General features: G+C 40.4%; 1 protein-coding gene across 2 annotated transcripts; it reads right to left on the bottom strand.

The window, feature by feature from the left end:
• Positions 1-224: 224 nt before the first annotated feature.
• kiaa0232 (KIAA0232 ortholog) lies at positions 225-14,463 on the bottom strand. Of its 2 annotated transcripts, none has more exons than XM_063470272.1 (8): positions 14,163-14,463; positions 11,823-12,392; positions 11,304-11,444; positions 7,726-7,795; positions 7,544-7,628; positions 4,065-7,416; positions 3,806-3,895; positions 225-3,366 (listed from the first exon to the last, which is right to left on the bottom strand). In XM_063470272.1, the coding sequence occupies exons 2-8, from the start codon at positions 12,057-12,059 to the stop codon at positions 3,301-3,303; spliced, it is 4,041 nt and encodes a 1,346-aa protein (XP_063326342.1). In that variant the 5' UTR covers positions 12,060-12,392; positions 14,163-14,463; the 3' UTR covers positions 225-3,300. The 2 variants fall into 2 exon arrangements, with proteins under 2 accessions (XP_063326342.1, XP_063326343.1); XM_063470273.1 differs by having other exon boundaries at positions 3,806-3,914; positions 14,163-14,460.
• Positions 14,464-15,200: the final 737 nt, after the last annotated feature.

Genomic DNA, 15,200 nt, shown 5'->3' with positions numbered 1-15,200 from the left:
GTTGGAAAACCACCTTTGGTACACAAAAGTATACAGGATCTTAAAAACATTGTCCGCAAGAATAAAAGCTGCAGTCTGACATGTGCTATAAATACTTAAGCAGCTGGCAGTGCCTCACCTGCTCTCTAGTGTCACCGTGAGGCTGACGTGCTAAAATGTAATGCTGCTCTTATTTCCTTTCAACACTCTGCATAATGCAAAGACACAGGAACCTACAGACTGCATTTTGGTTTAATCCTTTATTAGATGTTAAGAAAATCCACAATGAAACAAAAATAATTTACTCAGGGTGAACATGAAATAAGAACACAGCTACGCAGGATACATAGGGTTCAGGAACATAGAGAAGAGGGAGGGCAAAGGAGCATCATCTACTTGGGAATGAGCAGACGAGGAAAACTTGGGTTTTCTGTGCTGGATATGCTCTTCAGAACACAGCGCAGTTGAAAGTTTGCTTGTAAGAAGTCTCTCCGAACACATAAACCCTCTCTGAATGCGTTTACTCGTCACATGTTTTGTTTCAAACACAGCCTATCAAAATGGAAGAGTTAAATACAGAACTCCCAAGTAAGTGTTTTTTGTGATTTCTTGCACACATTCACTGACAGTTTCACACACACAGTCATAGCTTTCTTTCAATCACTTTAACCTCACTTGTAAGATTATTTTTTTTTACCCATAATAATCCAACTAAATAAGATGGAGTGTGATGTTTGCATGCTGTATTTTTAGAGACATTCCATAAGTTTGTTTTTTCTGTCTCATGTGTTCCTCACTCAAAAGCGATCCACATGCAAAAGTAACTAAATGACATTTCTCCATATTCTCTTCAAAGTTTCCATGCGCCAAGGTATTGCATAGGACTCGGGGCTCGTGGGACTCCCTTCTACATTGCTTATGCAATTTACAATGGCTTAGTTCTTTTTTTTCCCCTTCCTAAAACTACAGCTCTAAATTAATGACAGTCACCTCTGCTGTTTGGAAAGAACTCCTGTCAATAATTTGTTCAACAATCGAAGAAAACGTTTTACATTGATGCATCAATGCACTGCCACAGGTCTGAGTGTAGACTATGCAGTATGCTTATATTAAAAAATTCCTGAGTGTCTCAAAGAAAGGTGACAAGACCCTGAAGTTAAGTACCTTCCATTCAGCTACTTGGGGGCCCTTTTTTTAAAAATCAAGCGGCATTGGACTAAAACTTTGGACCTTCAAATCTTAATTTTCTACAGAGCCATGTCAAAGCCATGCCCGAAATAAAAACACCTTTACCTGCGACAGTGCATTACTGTGTACACTGCTGACATGTACTCATGACAGAGGGATGATTTTGGTAATCTGTGCTTCAGTTTGGGGTATGGTATGACAAAAAAAAATTAAATATGAAAATAAAAAGAATATATACACACACTGCTACTATCCTCAAATGAGAAGATAATAAAAGATCAGACAGAAAAACACCTTTTAGGAAACATGCTTATCTGCAAATAGTTTGGGGTTTCAAATGCAAAGGTCACACAGGGAGGCATGTGTGCCACGACAAATTGGTAGCCAATTGGGTCAGGGTTTTAGTTCAAGCTAGGCCAAATTCATGAAGGTGAAGCTCACCATACACATATTTTTTTAAAAACAAACAAACAAACAAACAAAATAAAAAAAACCACTCACTCTGAACCAGTAGTTTCACAAGTTCTATGCCAACACACAAACACACAGTGACATTACTTAATATTTCATTTCAACATGATATAGTGAACACCAAAAGATAAAAATAAAATAAAAACAAAACCCATATGGAGAACAAAAAGCATTTGTACCTTAGTGTAATTACGCCTGTTTTTGGTTTGAACATTTGCCCCACCACTTACACTGCTATTAATCTGTTTTGCTGCAGCAGGGAGAACCAGTTTTGGCCTTTCCGAGGAAGGATAGAAAATGAAGACTTACTACCTGCAAGTATTTCTCCTTCTGCTGTTACAGGTGAGACAACAGGTAGGCTTCATTAAAATAAAAATCCAGCCAAATTAACCAGGAAGGGCAAGTTTTCTATTAATTTTCTTATAGGTTATCTGAGGGACAACAAACAAAATTTGTGTCATCTTTAAATCAAGAGTCATATAATAAAACTGCAACTTCAAAATATTTTTCAACATATTTATAGCACCAATAGTCTGTACCATTAAAATTACAAAAGAAACAAAGAGACACCCCCCCTCAAAACACACACACTCTCACGCACCACACACAACCTCCCACCCCAAAAAAACAAATAAACAAAAAAAACAACAACAACAGATATCTCATTCAATTGCAATGCAGGTCTCTGGAGAGAAAAACAAAACATTAAAAGAAAACAAAGACTGTAGTCATGTCTTATCATGATGGGTTATTACCCTAAATCAAACGTTGCCCCCCAGTGTCTTTTACAGCATTGCATTTTCAAGTAGATTATTAGTATTTTTTGCCAAACAAAAAACTCATTTGATTTCCTTATTTTTATTCATTTGTTTAATATTTTTGCGACTCACAAACCACACTATATCTACTGCTAGATTCCAAAAGGACTATCACCATTCAAAAAAAAAAGAAAAAAAAGAAAGCTTTTCTCACATGGGGAACAGAGATTCAGAATGAAGCTGCACACATTCTCTACTTCACATTCAGAAAGTCATCCAAACAAACTATTTAAACTTTTAAACTGAACTCTTAAAAGTCTTATGATGTCATTCAAAGAAAAAAAATGTTGTATCGTCTTTCTGAACACAATCTTGTAAGTAGAGGATGCGATAGCAGTCGTTTTCACACAACTACAAAGGAGTAGTGAGGCTGGACAAACATACCAAACAATCATTCAAACACCACCAACTATCAGAGACCTACCGTAGTTCAAAAGCAAAAATGGTGGGAACAAAATGGACAACAACAGAACAAAAGATTGTCCCTCCTGGTAACTGTGAGACTTGAAAAAGGACCAGTGTACAAAAGAATCAACCCAAACAAATTCTAAAAAAAAAAAAAAGAAAAAAGAAAAAAATGCCTAAATGCCTAAAAATGCACATCCGCACATGGCATCACTCAAAGACAGAACATATTTTTTTAATTTTCCTATTTTTGTTGATCCGATTGTTGATTACACAAGGTTTTTTTTTCCTTTTTTTTTTTTCTTTTTTAAAGTTAGAAAATGAAAACCAACAGGGTTTATGCATTGTGGGATTTGGAGGGGCGTCTCAGAAAAAAATGAGCCTAAATTAGGTTTTCCAGCTCTGAGATGACCCTGAATCATTGCTGGTAGAGGTCCAGTCACAAAAGGAGAGGAAGAAAGGTTTCCTCTCTGCAACAGGTAGAATATTCAAATGTTGCTGCTCCCTGGAGAAGGACAGAAAGAAAAAAAATGGTCAGATTCTTAACTAGAACTAGACTAGACTAATGCTACAAGCAGAATGTCTCTAGATACCAGAGTAGCAAAATTGCAAAAGAAACAACTACAGCTTCGGTAAAGCAGACAATTCAATAAATTATATGCTGAGAGAAAAACTTAATTCCAATAATCTCCCAAAAATAAAATCCCCTTTACAAGATTTTCAAAAAACTTGTCTCGAAGTCAAGTTCATTGAGATTCAAACTTGTCCACGTGGCCTCGTTCTCAATTATACACAAACTTAGCGGCCCACGCCACCCACCCAGCCAACGGGGTGATGACTATACCCCATCAGACTTTTACAGCTGAGAGGTAAAAAGTTGTTTCATGTGTTCTACACAATAATGGCATGAATAAGATAAGGATCAAATGTTTTCCAAGTTTTACCTGTGCACTGAGATCCAGGGAAGAGGGGGGAACAAGTTGTGTTCTGCCACCAGCACTCATCTTGCTGGTTCCCAGTTCCTTCCTGTTCACCTGTATTTAACAGAGAGAACTAAATAAAACAAATGCACAGTTAGTTTTTTTTTTTTTTTTTTTTTTTTTTTTTAAATCAGTATTCATCCAACAGACTGATTTCACAGCAATTGACAAAACACTGTGTAGAAATTGACAATCTTCAGAAATCATTTGAATAAAGACTTACCTCTGACACATCTCCAATAAAGTCGTAAGCAATCCCATACTTGGGAATGTGACCAGTTGGTGAACATAAGCAGAACCGCTTTTCTCCTGAAGATTCGTCTTTTTGAATCTTGGTGACTGAAGTGTCCGTCTGTCCACCTGCACTGGTAACAGCTGCTGCTGTTTTGCAGTCTAAGCAAATCTCTTGCTCAGCGATTGGCAGGAGGGTACTGGAGCCCTCCTGTGAATCCAGAGAGGTCTGAGCACTCTTCTCCATGCCAGACTTCTTTAATCTGGGTAAGAATTTACCAGATTCCAGTTCTGACTTCCCGTAATAAGGGCCCTCGCACTCTGCGTCCTCCTCCAAAGGTTTCAGGTCTGCCTGAGGATCATCGAAGACGTCAACTGGTGCTAGGACGGGAAAACTCGCCTCCTCTTTGTCAGACTCAGCCTCAGAATCACTCGCTCCACCAGGAGACAACTCAGAGGCAGATATTGGTCGGAAATGGGTCCTGGGGGAAATACGAATGGCCCTGTACTGTGTCCGATTGATGCCATATATTCGAGGGTGAAAAGCTTCATTCTCAGAGTCTGAGCAAAGAATAGATTTTGGCTTGAACCCTGGACTGAATGACGCCATATCCTCAGGCTCAAAGGAACACTCAACATGAAGGACTTGAGAGAAGGGACTGTTCAGGTTGAAGGATGCGAATGGGTATTCTAAACCTTGATCCTCACTATGCAGGCCTCCATAAGATCCAAGCAAATCTTCATGGAAGATGAAAGAAAATCCCTTATTCAATCCATCGCCGCCTCCTCTAATGGCCTGGTCACTCTGCCCAAAGGACACCAGGGGCCTCCACAGGGGCCTGTGCCCAGGTGCAAAGCAGCTGCTTGTGTTCATGAACACATCAGTGCCAGTGATGGTGAGCATATCTGAGCCTGAAGCAGATGCAGCTGCAGCAGCGCACTGCAGCAGGTTATCTTGGGCATTACTTGGTGGCACAACAGCCCAATTCTTATCACCGCTTAGTGTCTTCAACTCTCCATATACCCCTCCTAGGATGAACGACGTGCTCTCCTTGTCAGAGTTCAAGTCCCAGGGCTTGGACGGAGTCATATAATCCCCAGCACCATCTAACTTGGAGAGTTTGTTTTTGGCCAAGTCCTGTTCTTCTTTCTTGCCTTCCCACAGGTGGTATTCTGACCGCTGCACTGCTTTTTTCTGAGGTCCCTGAATTGGAGCTCCTTTCGCCTGCACCTCCAGACAGCTGCAGCAGTAACCACCTGACTCCTCTGAGAAGAGGCCCTCGCTGGATTTTTCTGCTCTTTGACGTGACGTTACAGATTTGCCGTTTCCAATTGCAGTCCAAATGTCTTTTATTATCCCTGAGGTGTAGTTGTCACTCTGTTGGTTTGTGTTGTCCGAAAACATGCCAGTGCTATACTGTTTACTCTCGTCCTCTTCCAAAGCTATACCACAAATGGACTCCAATTTAGATTTTTTGGTGAAGGTCTGATTGGATGCTGTGCTAACACTGACCTCCTCACACTTACGGCCAGAGTCTTCTTGCAAAAAATCCAAGATTTCATCCTCGAGATATGTACTAGTCAGAGGAGGTATTATACAGTTAATCTCTTCACTGCCAATTTGAGCAACATCTTCTGCTGGAACGTTTCCTTGCTCATTGTCAGAACGAGTCTCCTCCGAATGAGACCACGGACTGCACGTTCGCGTTGATAGGTTGGAACAGTGTTCAGTTTCGTCAAAGGCACTATTTTTGGTCCATATTAGCAAACGAGACTGTTTATTAGAATGTGGGTCAAGACAGCTACTAGAATCGGTGTTGTTTTCGTGACCAACAGTGAGTGAGTCGCATGGAAAAGGAAAAGTAGGACTGTCGTACTGCAGCTCGAAAAGAGAGAAGCAGGATTGTTCACTGGTGGCTTCAGGAACGGGGCACTCCTCCAGATGTCCTGACAGTTTGCTCAGTGTGAATGAAACACTATCGAGGAGAGGAGAGAGACGGATGGGAGAGTCTCCTATGAAGCTTTCTCCATCTATATCCTCTGAAGTAGATGGTGAATAACATCCCCAAACTTGCGCCATGTTTTCAAGATCCTCCATTAAATATCCAACAGATCCTGAAGCTTCCTGCATTGCACTTTTCCCTTGCTGCTCAAGGCCATCTAACACTAAACAACATTCTGCCTCAACGTCTCTTTGCTCTTTGCTTTTCTGTCGAATCATGCTTAAGATCCGACTCTCTTGTATTGAATCTGAGGCACTAGTATCCAATATGGATTGATAAATATCTACTTCATAGAAGTGAGTGAATTCAGACAGATGCTTGTCATCTAAATCTCTACTATCCTCTGGCTGAGGGCAGCTTGAGGTCCCAGTGAGTTCAGCAGCTTCATCGTCTGCTTCGCCAGGCCCTTCTACAAAGTGCCCATCCACAAATGAGCCTGCTGCTAGGTATGCTCTCTGGTACTCATTGGCGATGTAGATTCCCTGGATTCTCTCCGGCAGCCTCTCCATGTTGGTTGACAAGGAAAAGCCACCGGGAGAATCTACCTTGCTTCGATATTTTGTTTCCAGCTTGCTTTCTCTGCTGCTGAAAGGTATGAAATACTCTGTTATGGGCTCAGTGTACCAAAGTGGCTCCTCCATGTATTCTTTTCTGTTCCTGGCCTCAATTCCGGACTCTTTTGCTTCCACCCAGCCTGGATCTTTACGAATCTCTTTCAGCGGTCTCTTCCCCTTTTTGTAAGGCTGTGGTTGCTTGGCAGTGCCACCAGTGGTGCCACTACTGCTCCCTCCAGTGTTTCTTCGCTCTTCTTTATCAAGAACCTTCACCTGCAGCTTCACTTGCCCACTGTTGCGTGTTCTCCTGTTCTTTGCAGCCTCCCTGGACTTGTGCCTTATTCTAACTGCCTTGCTTCTTGATGACTTCGAGTCACCCTGGTTCCCACTTGAGCTCGAGCCTGCCTCACTAGAGCCAGAAGACCAAGATCTTGGTCGGTATTTGCCCTCAGATCTGTGTCTCATCTGTCTCTTAGAGTGGACAGTAGGTTTCTCCTCTGCTGTTGCACCACTGTGATATCTGTTTTCTTTCTCCTTCTTGCCTCGTCGTTGCTGGCCTCTCTCGCTGGTTACAGTAGTGATGGTACCACACGCCTCTAGGTTTCGCTCCTTTGCAGCCTCGCCTTCACTGTTGCAATCTTTGGGGGAAGAGGTGTCTGTGCTAGTTTGTGGGGCTGCAGAGGATGAGGAGCTTGAATACGTACAGGCCTTAGCCTTGTTCCACACTGTCATAATCTCCTGGAGACAAACAGATTTCTCTGACAAAGGAGGAAAGGCTTCATAATACCTGCAGATATAAGAGATGGGGAAATGGAGTTACATGCAATTTAATTCAAATACAACTGCAAAAGGTCACCTTTATTTTTTAGTAAAACACACACTTTGGATGAAAACGCCCATTTTATATAGCTTACATTTCCACCTGGTCCTTTGAAGAGGGGGACTCAACACGTTCTGGAGACTGAGAGCCATCAGATTTCCTTCTAATCTGTTTTTCCTCTGCACAAAACATTAAACACCAAAACATCACATTAGAACAATCACTCAATGTTTTTAAATGAAACGATTATAGATTTGATAACACAGGATATCAAACCTTTCTGTTTGTTTTGGATCTCCTTCAGTTTAGAGCAAAGCTCTTCAACAAGGCTTTCAATTCCAGAGTTCTGCACAGATGAAAAAGACAAAAAGATTAGAGATGCATATTTTTATACTGTATTTAATTCCCACAACTACCCAATTTTGGACAGCAAATCTCAACAATGAAATTTATCAAGATATTGCAGTTTTCTTGCTTGTGTAGTAACAATATAAACTGTTTTATAAAAAAAAATATTTGTCATACATGGTTCAAACCAAGCAAATTTTAATATTAAATAAAGTAACCAGAATTAATGCAAAAATTATTGCTTTTTAATTATTTCATTCAGATGGAAGAAAAACGCCATACAACCCTACCGGTCCTTCTTTTGAAATAGTAATTGCTCCCGTTTGTTAAACTATGACTCAACTGTGATTAACCACAATATTTTGAAAAGCCAAGTTCCGTAGTCAAATGAATCCTAATTAGTGCCGTTCCTGTTAAATTGAGAAATCACTTAAATAGAACCCATCTGACAAGGCAAAGTAGACTGTACATCATGTCACAAGGCTTTGGGACTCCAGCAAACCACGGTGAGAGACATTATCCACAAATAGAGAAAACTCAGCTGTCTGGATGCATGCTGTTTGGGATACTACAGCTATGAAATATATATATATATATATATATATATATATATATATATATATATATATATATATATATATACACATACATACATACACACATACATATACACACACAATAATATATCTTTATGCATATGTTCCTAGTATGTGTAACAATGAGCCAAACCCGTGCATGATATGTCCGATCTTGAAGTATCTCTCTTTTTAGGTCCTAAAATTCCAACAACAAAGTTACAGTGCAAAATATGAAAGAAAATTGCTCCTGCTGAAGACTGAAGATGGAAAGACAAACTCGTTTCACTGCGTGATCTAAAAACATGTTGTACAACCTGGCTACGAAAGAGGATGCTAGCAGCTGGAAATGCATGGCCCAAATATAAACAAATGATTCGACCAAGTGTGGTTGAAGCACCCGCTAGTTCATATTTGTAGGACAGGAAGAGCAAATACTGAATGGAAATTACTGATGCAGCTACATGGTAGCAACACAGGGGTGGTTGAAACGCCTGACAAGATTAATTTTCTTTAGTTATTGCTAAACAAAAATGTTAAGCAGTTATTTTAATACTTCTACTTAAAACTTACAGAAAAAAAATAAAAATACTGGCAACTGCCAGTGCTAATCCTCAGCCTGCTAGCACACACATCTAGGTTTGTTGTTATTGAGTTCACAAGATTTTCAGAAAACTTGACCTCGACCTCAAAGTCAGAGGTCACTGAGATTCAAAATCCCAGATTTTTAGTAGATTGAAAATCCAACATCCCCAACATTCTCAAGTTATCGCATTCACAAAGTTTTTAGAAAACTTGACTTATTACCTTAACCTTGAGGTCAATGTCACTGGGATTTGAATTCATCCTAATTTTTTTTGACACCTACGGTATCAATTTCAAAATCCTATGTGTCTCATTCAAGTTATCACATTCATTCGATTTTCAGAAAACTTGACCGAGGTTGAGGTCACTGAAAATCTCAGATTTTTTGGGTGTCCACACCAATCTCCCATCTACCCACCAGGCTGGGTGACAAGGATATCCCATTAGCCTTTTAAGGCCAAGAGGTAAAAATGAGAAAATGATAATAAGTTATTAGAAAAAAAAAAGGATGGGAAATGCTCTTCATTTACTTATAAATCCTGCTGCCTGCAAGCATCAATAAAATGTTGATCAGTAATTTTTTTTCCATGCATTTCAAAATATTCTTGGAATATTTGACACATTTTCTTGGAATATCATGATGTAATTTTGAGGCTCTAGAGTCCCCTCTTACATGGAACAGGGCATAACCTTCCCAAAAGTGGCTAGCCTAGAAAAATTACACTAAGACCACATCAAAGACACGAAAAGGTGTCACAAAAGAACCCAGGACAACATGTAAAGAATTGCAGGCCTTACTTGCCTGAGTCAAGGTCAGCATTCATGACGATAAAAAAAAAAAAAAAAAAAAAAGACAGTGGGAAGAAAATGGCACCCATTGGAAAGTTCCTTGGTGAAAACCACTGCCATCTAATTTGCCTGAATTAAAGCAAAGAGTGGGCCAAAAGCTGTCCACAGCAATGACTGCAGTTCTTGCTGTCAAGGGTACCAGAGGCAACATATTTAATGCAACATGCAAGTGTGACAAACATGGAGAAAACAAACAAACAAACAAACAAACAAAAAGCACAATCCTGCCTTAGGTAAGACTGCAGTGTTCCTAACACTACTACTACACACTACTTTTACCCAAATGAAAGAATGAAAAACACAAGATGGACATAACTTGAGCCAACTGAAATACAACGATAGATAATTGACTTACGCGTTTTTAAAAATGTGCAGTTGTTACATATACTGTTACAATACACTGCTTCCTTCAACAGTTGAACAGAATGTGAAAAACAGTAACTGTAATAAACACAACAACTTATTTAAAATGCTAGCTTAAACCAAGGAGTCAGAGCAACCAGCGTGAAACAAATAAAAACAACCATTTCTCAACACCAGCCCTGTTGCAGTTTATCACATATTTGTTGTTCATTCTTCCAGACAACAAAATTTCTTACCATACCACTTCATTAAAAGGAAACCAAAGTTTTCTCCTCCCCGTGTTTCCTCTTTCATCATTGTGCTAATGCTGGTCAGCTGACAACCCACAGACTCTGCTGCAATTCCGTGCACTGTGTACTGGTTAAAAAAAATAGAGTGCAGAGTCCAGTCCCCAGGGAGGAGCTCCACACTCCTCCCTCTTGCCTTGCAGATTCTTCCCCCTTTCTCCTTCCAGCTATTTACACTGTGTCATTCTCAGCTGAAGCACACACCCCTTTACTACAGCTGACCATACATGAAAATGCCAGCAATTTTTTTCTGCTGTTTTTCCCCTTCATAAAAATAGAAATGCAATCTATACTTGTGTAATACCCTAACCCCTTACACAAATTATGTTGATTTTGAAGGTCATTTGGAAGTCAGAATAGCACTATTTTATGTTCAATAAATGTTCAATAAAAACTTAACTCCTGACAGTAATATACCCCTTCTAGTGCAGACTAATAGAAGGTGTGACCATCCAGCAAAAAAGGTGACTATGCATTTTCAATACAGATCTCCATTTTACACTGCTTTGGCTTCACATACTGACATAGCTTTATCCACTGCGATTCAATCAATTAGGAGCTGCATGACTGCACCTTAACAAATGACAAGAATACTACAGTAACAGATTCCTTACATAATTAGCACCACCATGTCTCTTGCATTCAGACTGCTTTTCATTCGCACGTTTCCCAAAAATGGAATCAGTGACAGTCACTGGCCAGTTTATCAGGTTCCAAAGCAAAGGTGATTTGAGTTTATTACTTTAAACCACAGAAAATAAAATCATTAAAAATAAAACCTAAGTTGTGTCATAATGAACATCTGAACAACCGCAGAATTACAAGAGCCAAGTAGAAGAAAGCTTACTTCATCAGATGCAGAGCGGAGACATTGCACAGCGGCTTGCTTCTTCATTTCCTCAAGACTCAGATCGGTCCCTCCCTTCTTCTTGCTCTTGCCCCATTTCTTCCCCGTTCCCTTCTCCCATCCCAAGAAGATGTCATTTTCCTTTTGCACACAAACCAAGAAAAGTCCATCACAAAGCATGTAAAAAACAAATGTATAATAAGTAACATTGCACAAGTCATGGATAACTGTTATATGGTATCCTAAATATGTGATAATATTTCTGTTCAGCATTATGTACCAAAACAATCTGCAGACAAATATTACAGTGTATTTTAAAATGTAAAGGCAAAGAGCAAAACTCAGAAGATTCCTCTTTTGAATCAGTGGTACAATTGCCAGTTGAAAGAAAATCCACATTGTGAACCTCTCCTGGCAAACTGACTTATTCCCCTGATGAGACATTTTTATTCCTACACCAGCAATGAAAATAATGGCTTTAGGGTAAAAGAAAATTCATTTAGATTTCTGAATTCTCACCTGGTCTTGTAGGTCATAATCATAACTGTCATGCAGGAGAAGACTGAGAACATAGCGGGTGTAAATCATGGCATCAATCCCGCACTTCTCAAGCTCCTGGCCTAGCCAGCTTTGCACTGGACCCAGCGAATGGAGCAGCGACATCTTTGAGGCAGGCAGGGGGCCCACAAGAGGGTAGGGGCAAGAGAGGTTCTCAGGAGGAGCAGGACCGTCTGAATCGGTGCTCACTGGACGCATGGGACCTCAGGTATTGGCCATTCTTGGGTAGAGCAACATTATGATAGGTATTTACTGTTGGGTGGTTGGTGGAGAAAGGTGCAGAGGCGATTAACCTATCTGAAAGAGGAGGCTGTCACTCCAGCAGTACAAACTACATGGGGAGGCATGTAGAATGTTTTTTTTTTCCTTTTCTTTTTTTTTTATTGCTTTGAGCAAAAAGGGGGGATGTTACTCATCAGGCATGGCTTAATGCTGCTGATAGATTTCAGCTTCTGAGCAAAACACAAGACGTGTTTGCATTTTAGTCAGAGGGGTCCATTTTGGGGCTACGTCTTACTTCACCGGCACAACCTGAAACAGAGCAAACAAGTTTCTCACATATATTTTCAATGTAGAAGGCAAGAGAGCATAGCAAAGCAGCATGAATCAAGACACAGGTTTGCTCCTTTCAGTTGAATATAAGGTGCATTTTATGGAGGAAACAAAGGAGCATTTAATGTTATAATAGGTTCAATTGCAGCATGTGTGTCAGATAATCAAATCTTTCAATTGTTTTGGGGGTTTTTTGTTTCTATAAAATCTTAACAAGTATGCCCAATCCCTTTCAGCGGAATAAAAAGGTTTGTTTAAAGCAATGCTGCATTTCCTCAAAATATAGCCGACTGTGACCCTTCACATAAATCTCAAATGCCCATGCTATTCAGGTCTGCATGCCATTTAAGTGACAGACAAAGTGAAACATGTTTGTAGTGCAGGGCATGAAGAAATCCTTCCTGTTTGACTACTTTTGTGTACCACTTATCACGATCACAAAACATCCGCATTGTTTCATGACTAATATCGCCAACAAGTTCTGTATTAGCGACAAATCCAACAGCTGAGTGTAACTGCGGGCAGTGAGCAGGGGAAGGCTCGTATAGCAGCGGTGGATTAGGACACCGACGTGAAGAGCAAATGGAGGCTGCGGCGATTTGATTGGCTCCAGTGCTCGTCATTCAGCGGTGGTATATTATAAGTTACGACATAAAAAGGTCGAGATATGAAGCCTTAGAGCTTGCCATCACGTGATTCCAGCGGCCGACACCTTTATGTATAAGAATGTTTATAGAAGTGCAGATGGACAGCAGCTGAAAGGTTAGCTAGCTCGAAAACTACTAAATATGGCTGACCAGTATCTCCAACCCAGCTGTTTCTTATATGCACACCATCTCCGGCCGGCAGTTAGCTTTTCACTGCACGACACCACACCAACAGACCAACTTTATCCAGCAGTACTCAAATTATCCCACATGAGAAAACAAATGCGTGCCGCTTTAGCGGGTTTATTGTGACTTCGCGCAAATATTAACTGACTTAACGTTACGCCGTTGAGCTACCGAGTGCGGCAAAGCAACTACAGGGAAATCTAGAACAATATTTAGTATTAGTCAGAAATGTCATCACCATGCCAATATACCATTTAGTCTGGCATTAGCCAACAGCTGTGGTGTCAGCTAACGTTGCGCTGACTTATGCTATAAGAGTCATTTTGCAGTCAAACAGCAAGGTTAGCTGTCCACCGACCTTTAGCTAATAAGCCGTTAGCCAAGTTAGCTGCCGACAGCTTCTCATTTTTGGTCATAAGACGGACTTTAATATTAATACGACTACCACCTATCATACATAATTATAACGAGGTGTTTGTTTAATTTGGTTCTTTTCTTCTTTTTTTAATCTGAAGACTAACGCTACTGAAGTGGTGACCAGGTAAACTGAGCTTGTTTCTATACGGTGACAGAGACCTGACAGTTCTCTATTAAATATATCAACACGCTAACGTTTGAGCAACTTTCTGTAACACGGCACATGAAAATAGCAAGCACAGAGTCAAAACAAAACGGAGATGCGTTTTTATTAAAACCGAAACAACCATTACATAAGGTTAGCTACGCTTGTTGTTGTGACCGAGGGGGAGGAGGAGCGGCTGCCCGGTAGCCTACAGAGGACTTTCAGACGTTTCCCTTCAAAATTGTGCGTCATATCGTCGTAACAAGTAAGCTGCTTAAGCATGAAACACCAAGTATGAACTAGGATATTTCAATGCGAAAAGAAAACTTCCATGTGAGTCGCTAGTTTACGTACCTGCCGTTGGCTGAAGTTAAGAGAAGCAGCGAGAGGGGAGCGGCTATTTCTCTCCCGCTGCTGTTCCGAGCTCGAGCTCTGGAATCTGTTCCAGTCGCATAGCTATCATGGACGCCGACAGAAATGGCGCTGTTTTCACGTCTAGTGCGTCTTCAACAGCGTCAAGGAAACTGGCGTCATTCGGGCTCAAACATGAGAGAAGGTCACACTGTGACGAGACAGTATGCGCAGAGCCAAAATGTCCGCTGAGTAATGGCAGTTTCATTTAGAAACGGACTCCAAACGCGCCGCCCTTTGCGTTCGTATCCAAGCAACAACGCAAACCGCTGCTGATCCTGCTCGTATGGGTTGATCCCTCCGCTGGGGTATTGCATCAGAAGGCCATCTAGTACTGTCAAAGGCGGGTCTGACGGGGTGTCCCCCACGCCCCCTGAAGTGTAGTTTCGGTTCCGGCGTCCCACCACTAAAAATTGCTGTTTTAACAAAGGAAACGCCAACATTCACTGTGTGGGAATACAAACTTTAGTTTAAACAAGAAGAGAGAAAATCACCGTGTCCTATAGTAAAACGGATGATACTGATCAAGTTAAATGCAAATTTCATTCAATAATGACGCCTTCTTGTCTGAGTTCTAAGAAATTGTAGACATTATTCAAATTTCATGTACACATTTTGGTACAATTAAATAATATTGTTCACTGTGACATGCTGTCTCGTTGTCATTTGAATGCCAATATCTTTTCATTTCACATATTATATATTTATAAATGAAAACACAATCAGACATAATTTAGATCCAAATAGAAAATGAAATAGTGTCCTCTTAATTTGACACTTTTTAAAAATATATTTTTAATAAAGCAGGTTAAGTCTGAACTGATGCAGGTGATGACCACACATACGCTCAGCATATTTATCTGTATGATTCACAAAAACAAGTACATATGTCAGACAGTTTTGACTTTTTGCTCTTATCAATATGAGACAGCTGGAGCTTTATCTCATACTGTCTACCATCACTGCTTTGAGTGCAGCTTT

This window comes from Pelmatolapia mariae, linkage group LG3_W, assembly GCF_036321145.2.
Source record: "Pelmatolapia mariae isolate MD_Pm_ZW linkage group LG3_W, Pm_UMD_F_2, whole genome shotgun sequence".
NCBI lineage: Eukaryota > Metazoa > Chordata > Actinopteri > Cichliformes > Cichlidae > Pelmatolapia > Pelmatolapia mariae.
This window is presented reverse-complemented; position numbering and strand designations above follow the sequence as displayed.

Excerpts from the sequence above, each read along its gene's own strand:
- kiaa0232 (XM_063470272.1), bottom strand. The coding sequence starts at position 12,059 with ATGCGTCCAGTGAGCACCGATTCAGACGGTCCTGCTCCTCCTGAGAAC. Across the intron at positions 7,796-11,303 it reads TCCGCTCTGCATCTGATGAA|AACTCTGGAATTGAAAGCCT; the intron begins GTAAGCTTTCTT and ends TCATCTGTGCAG. Across the intron at positions 7,417-7,543 it reads TCAAAGGACCAGGTGGAAAT|GTATTATGAAGCCTTTCCTC; the intron begins GTAAGCTATATA and ends TTATATCTGCAG.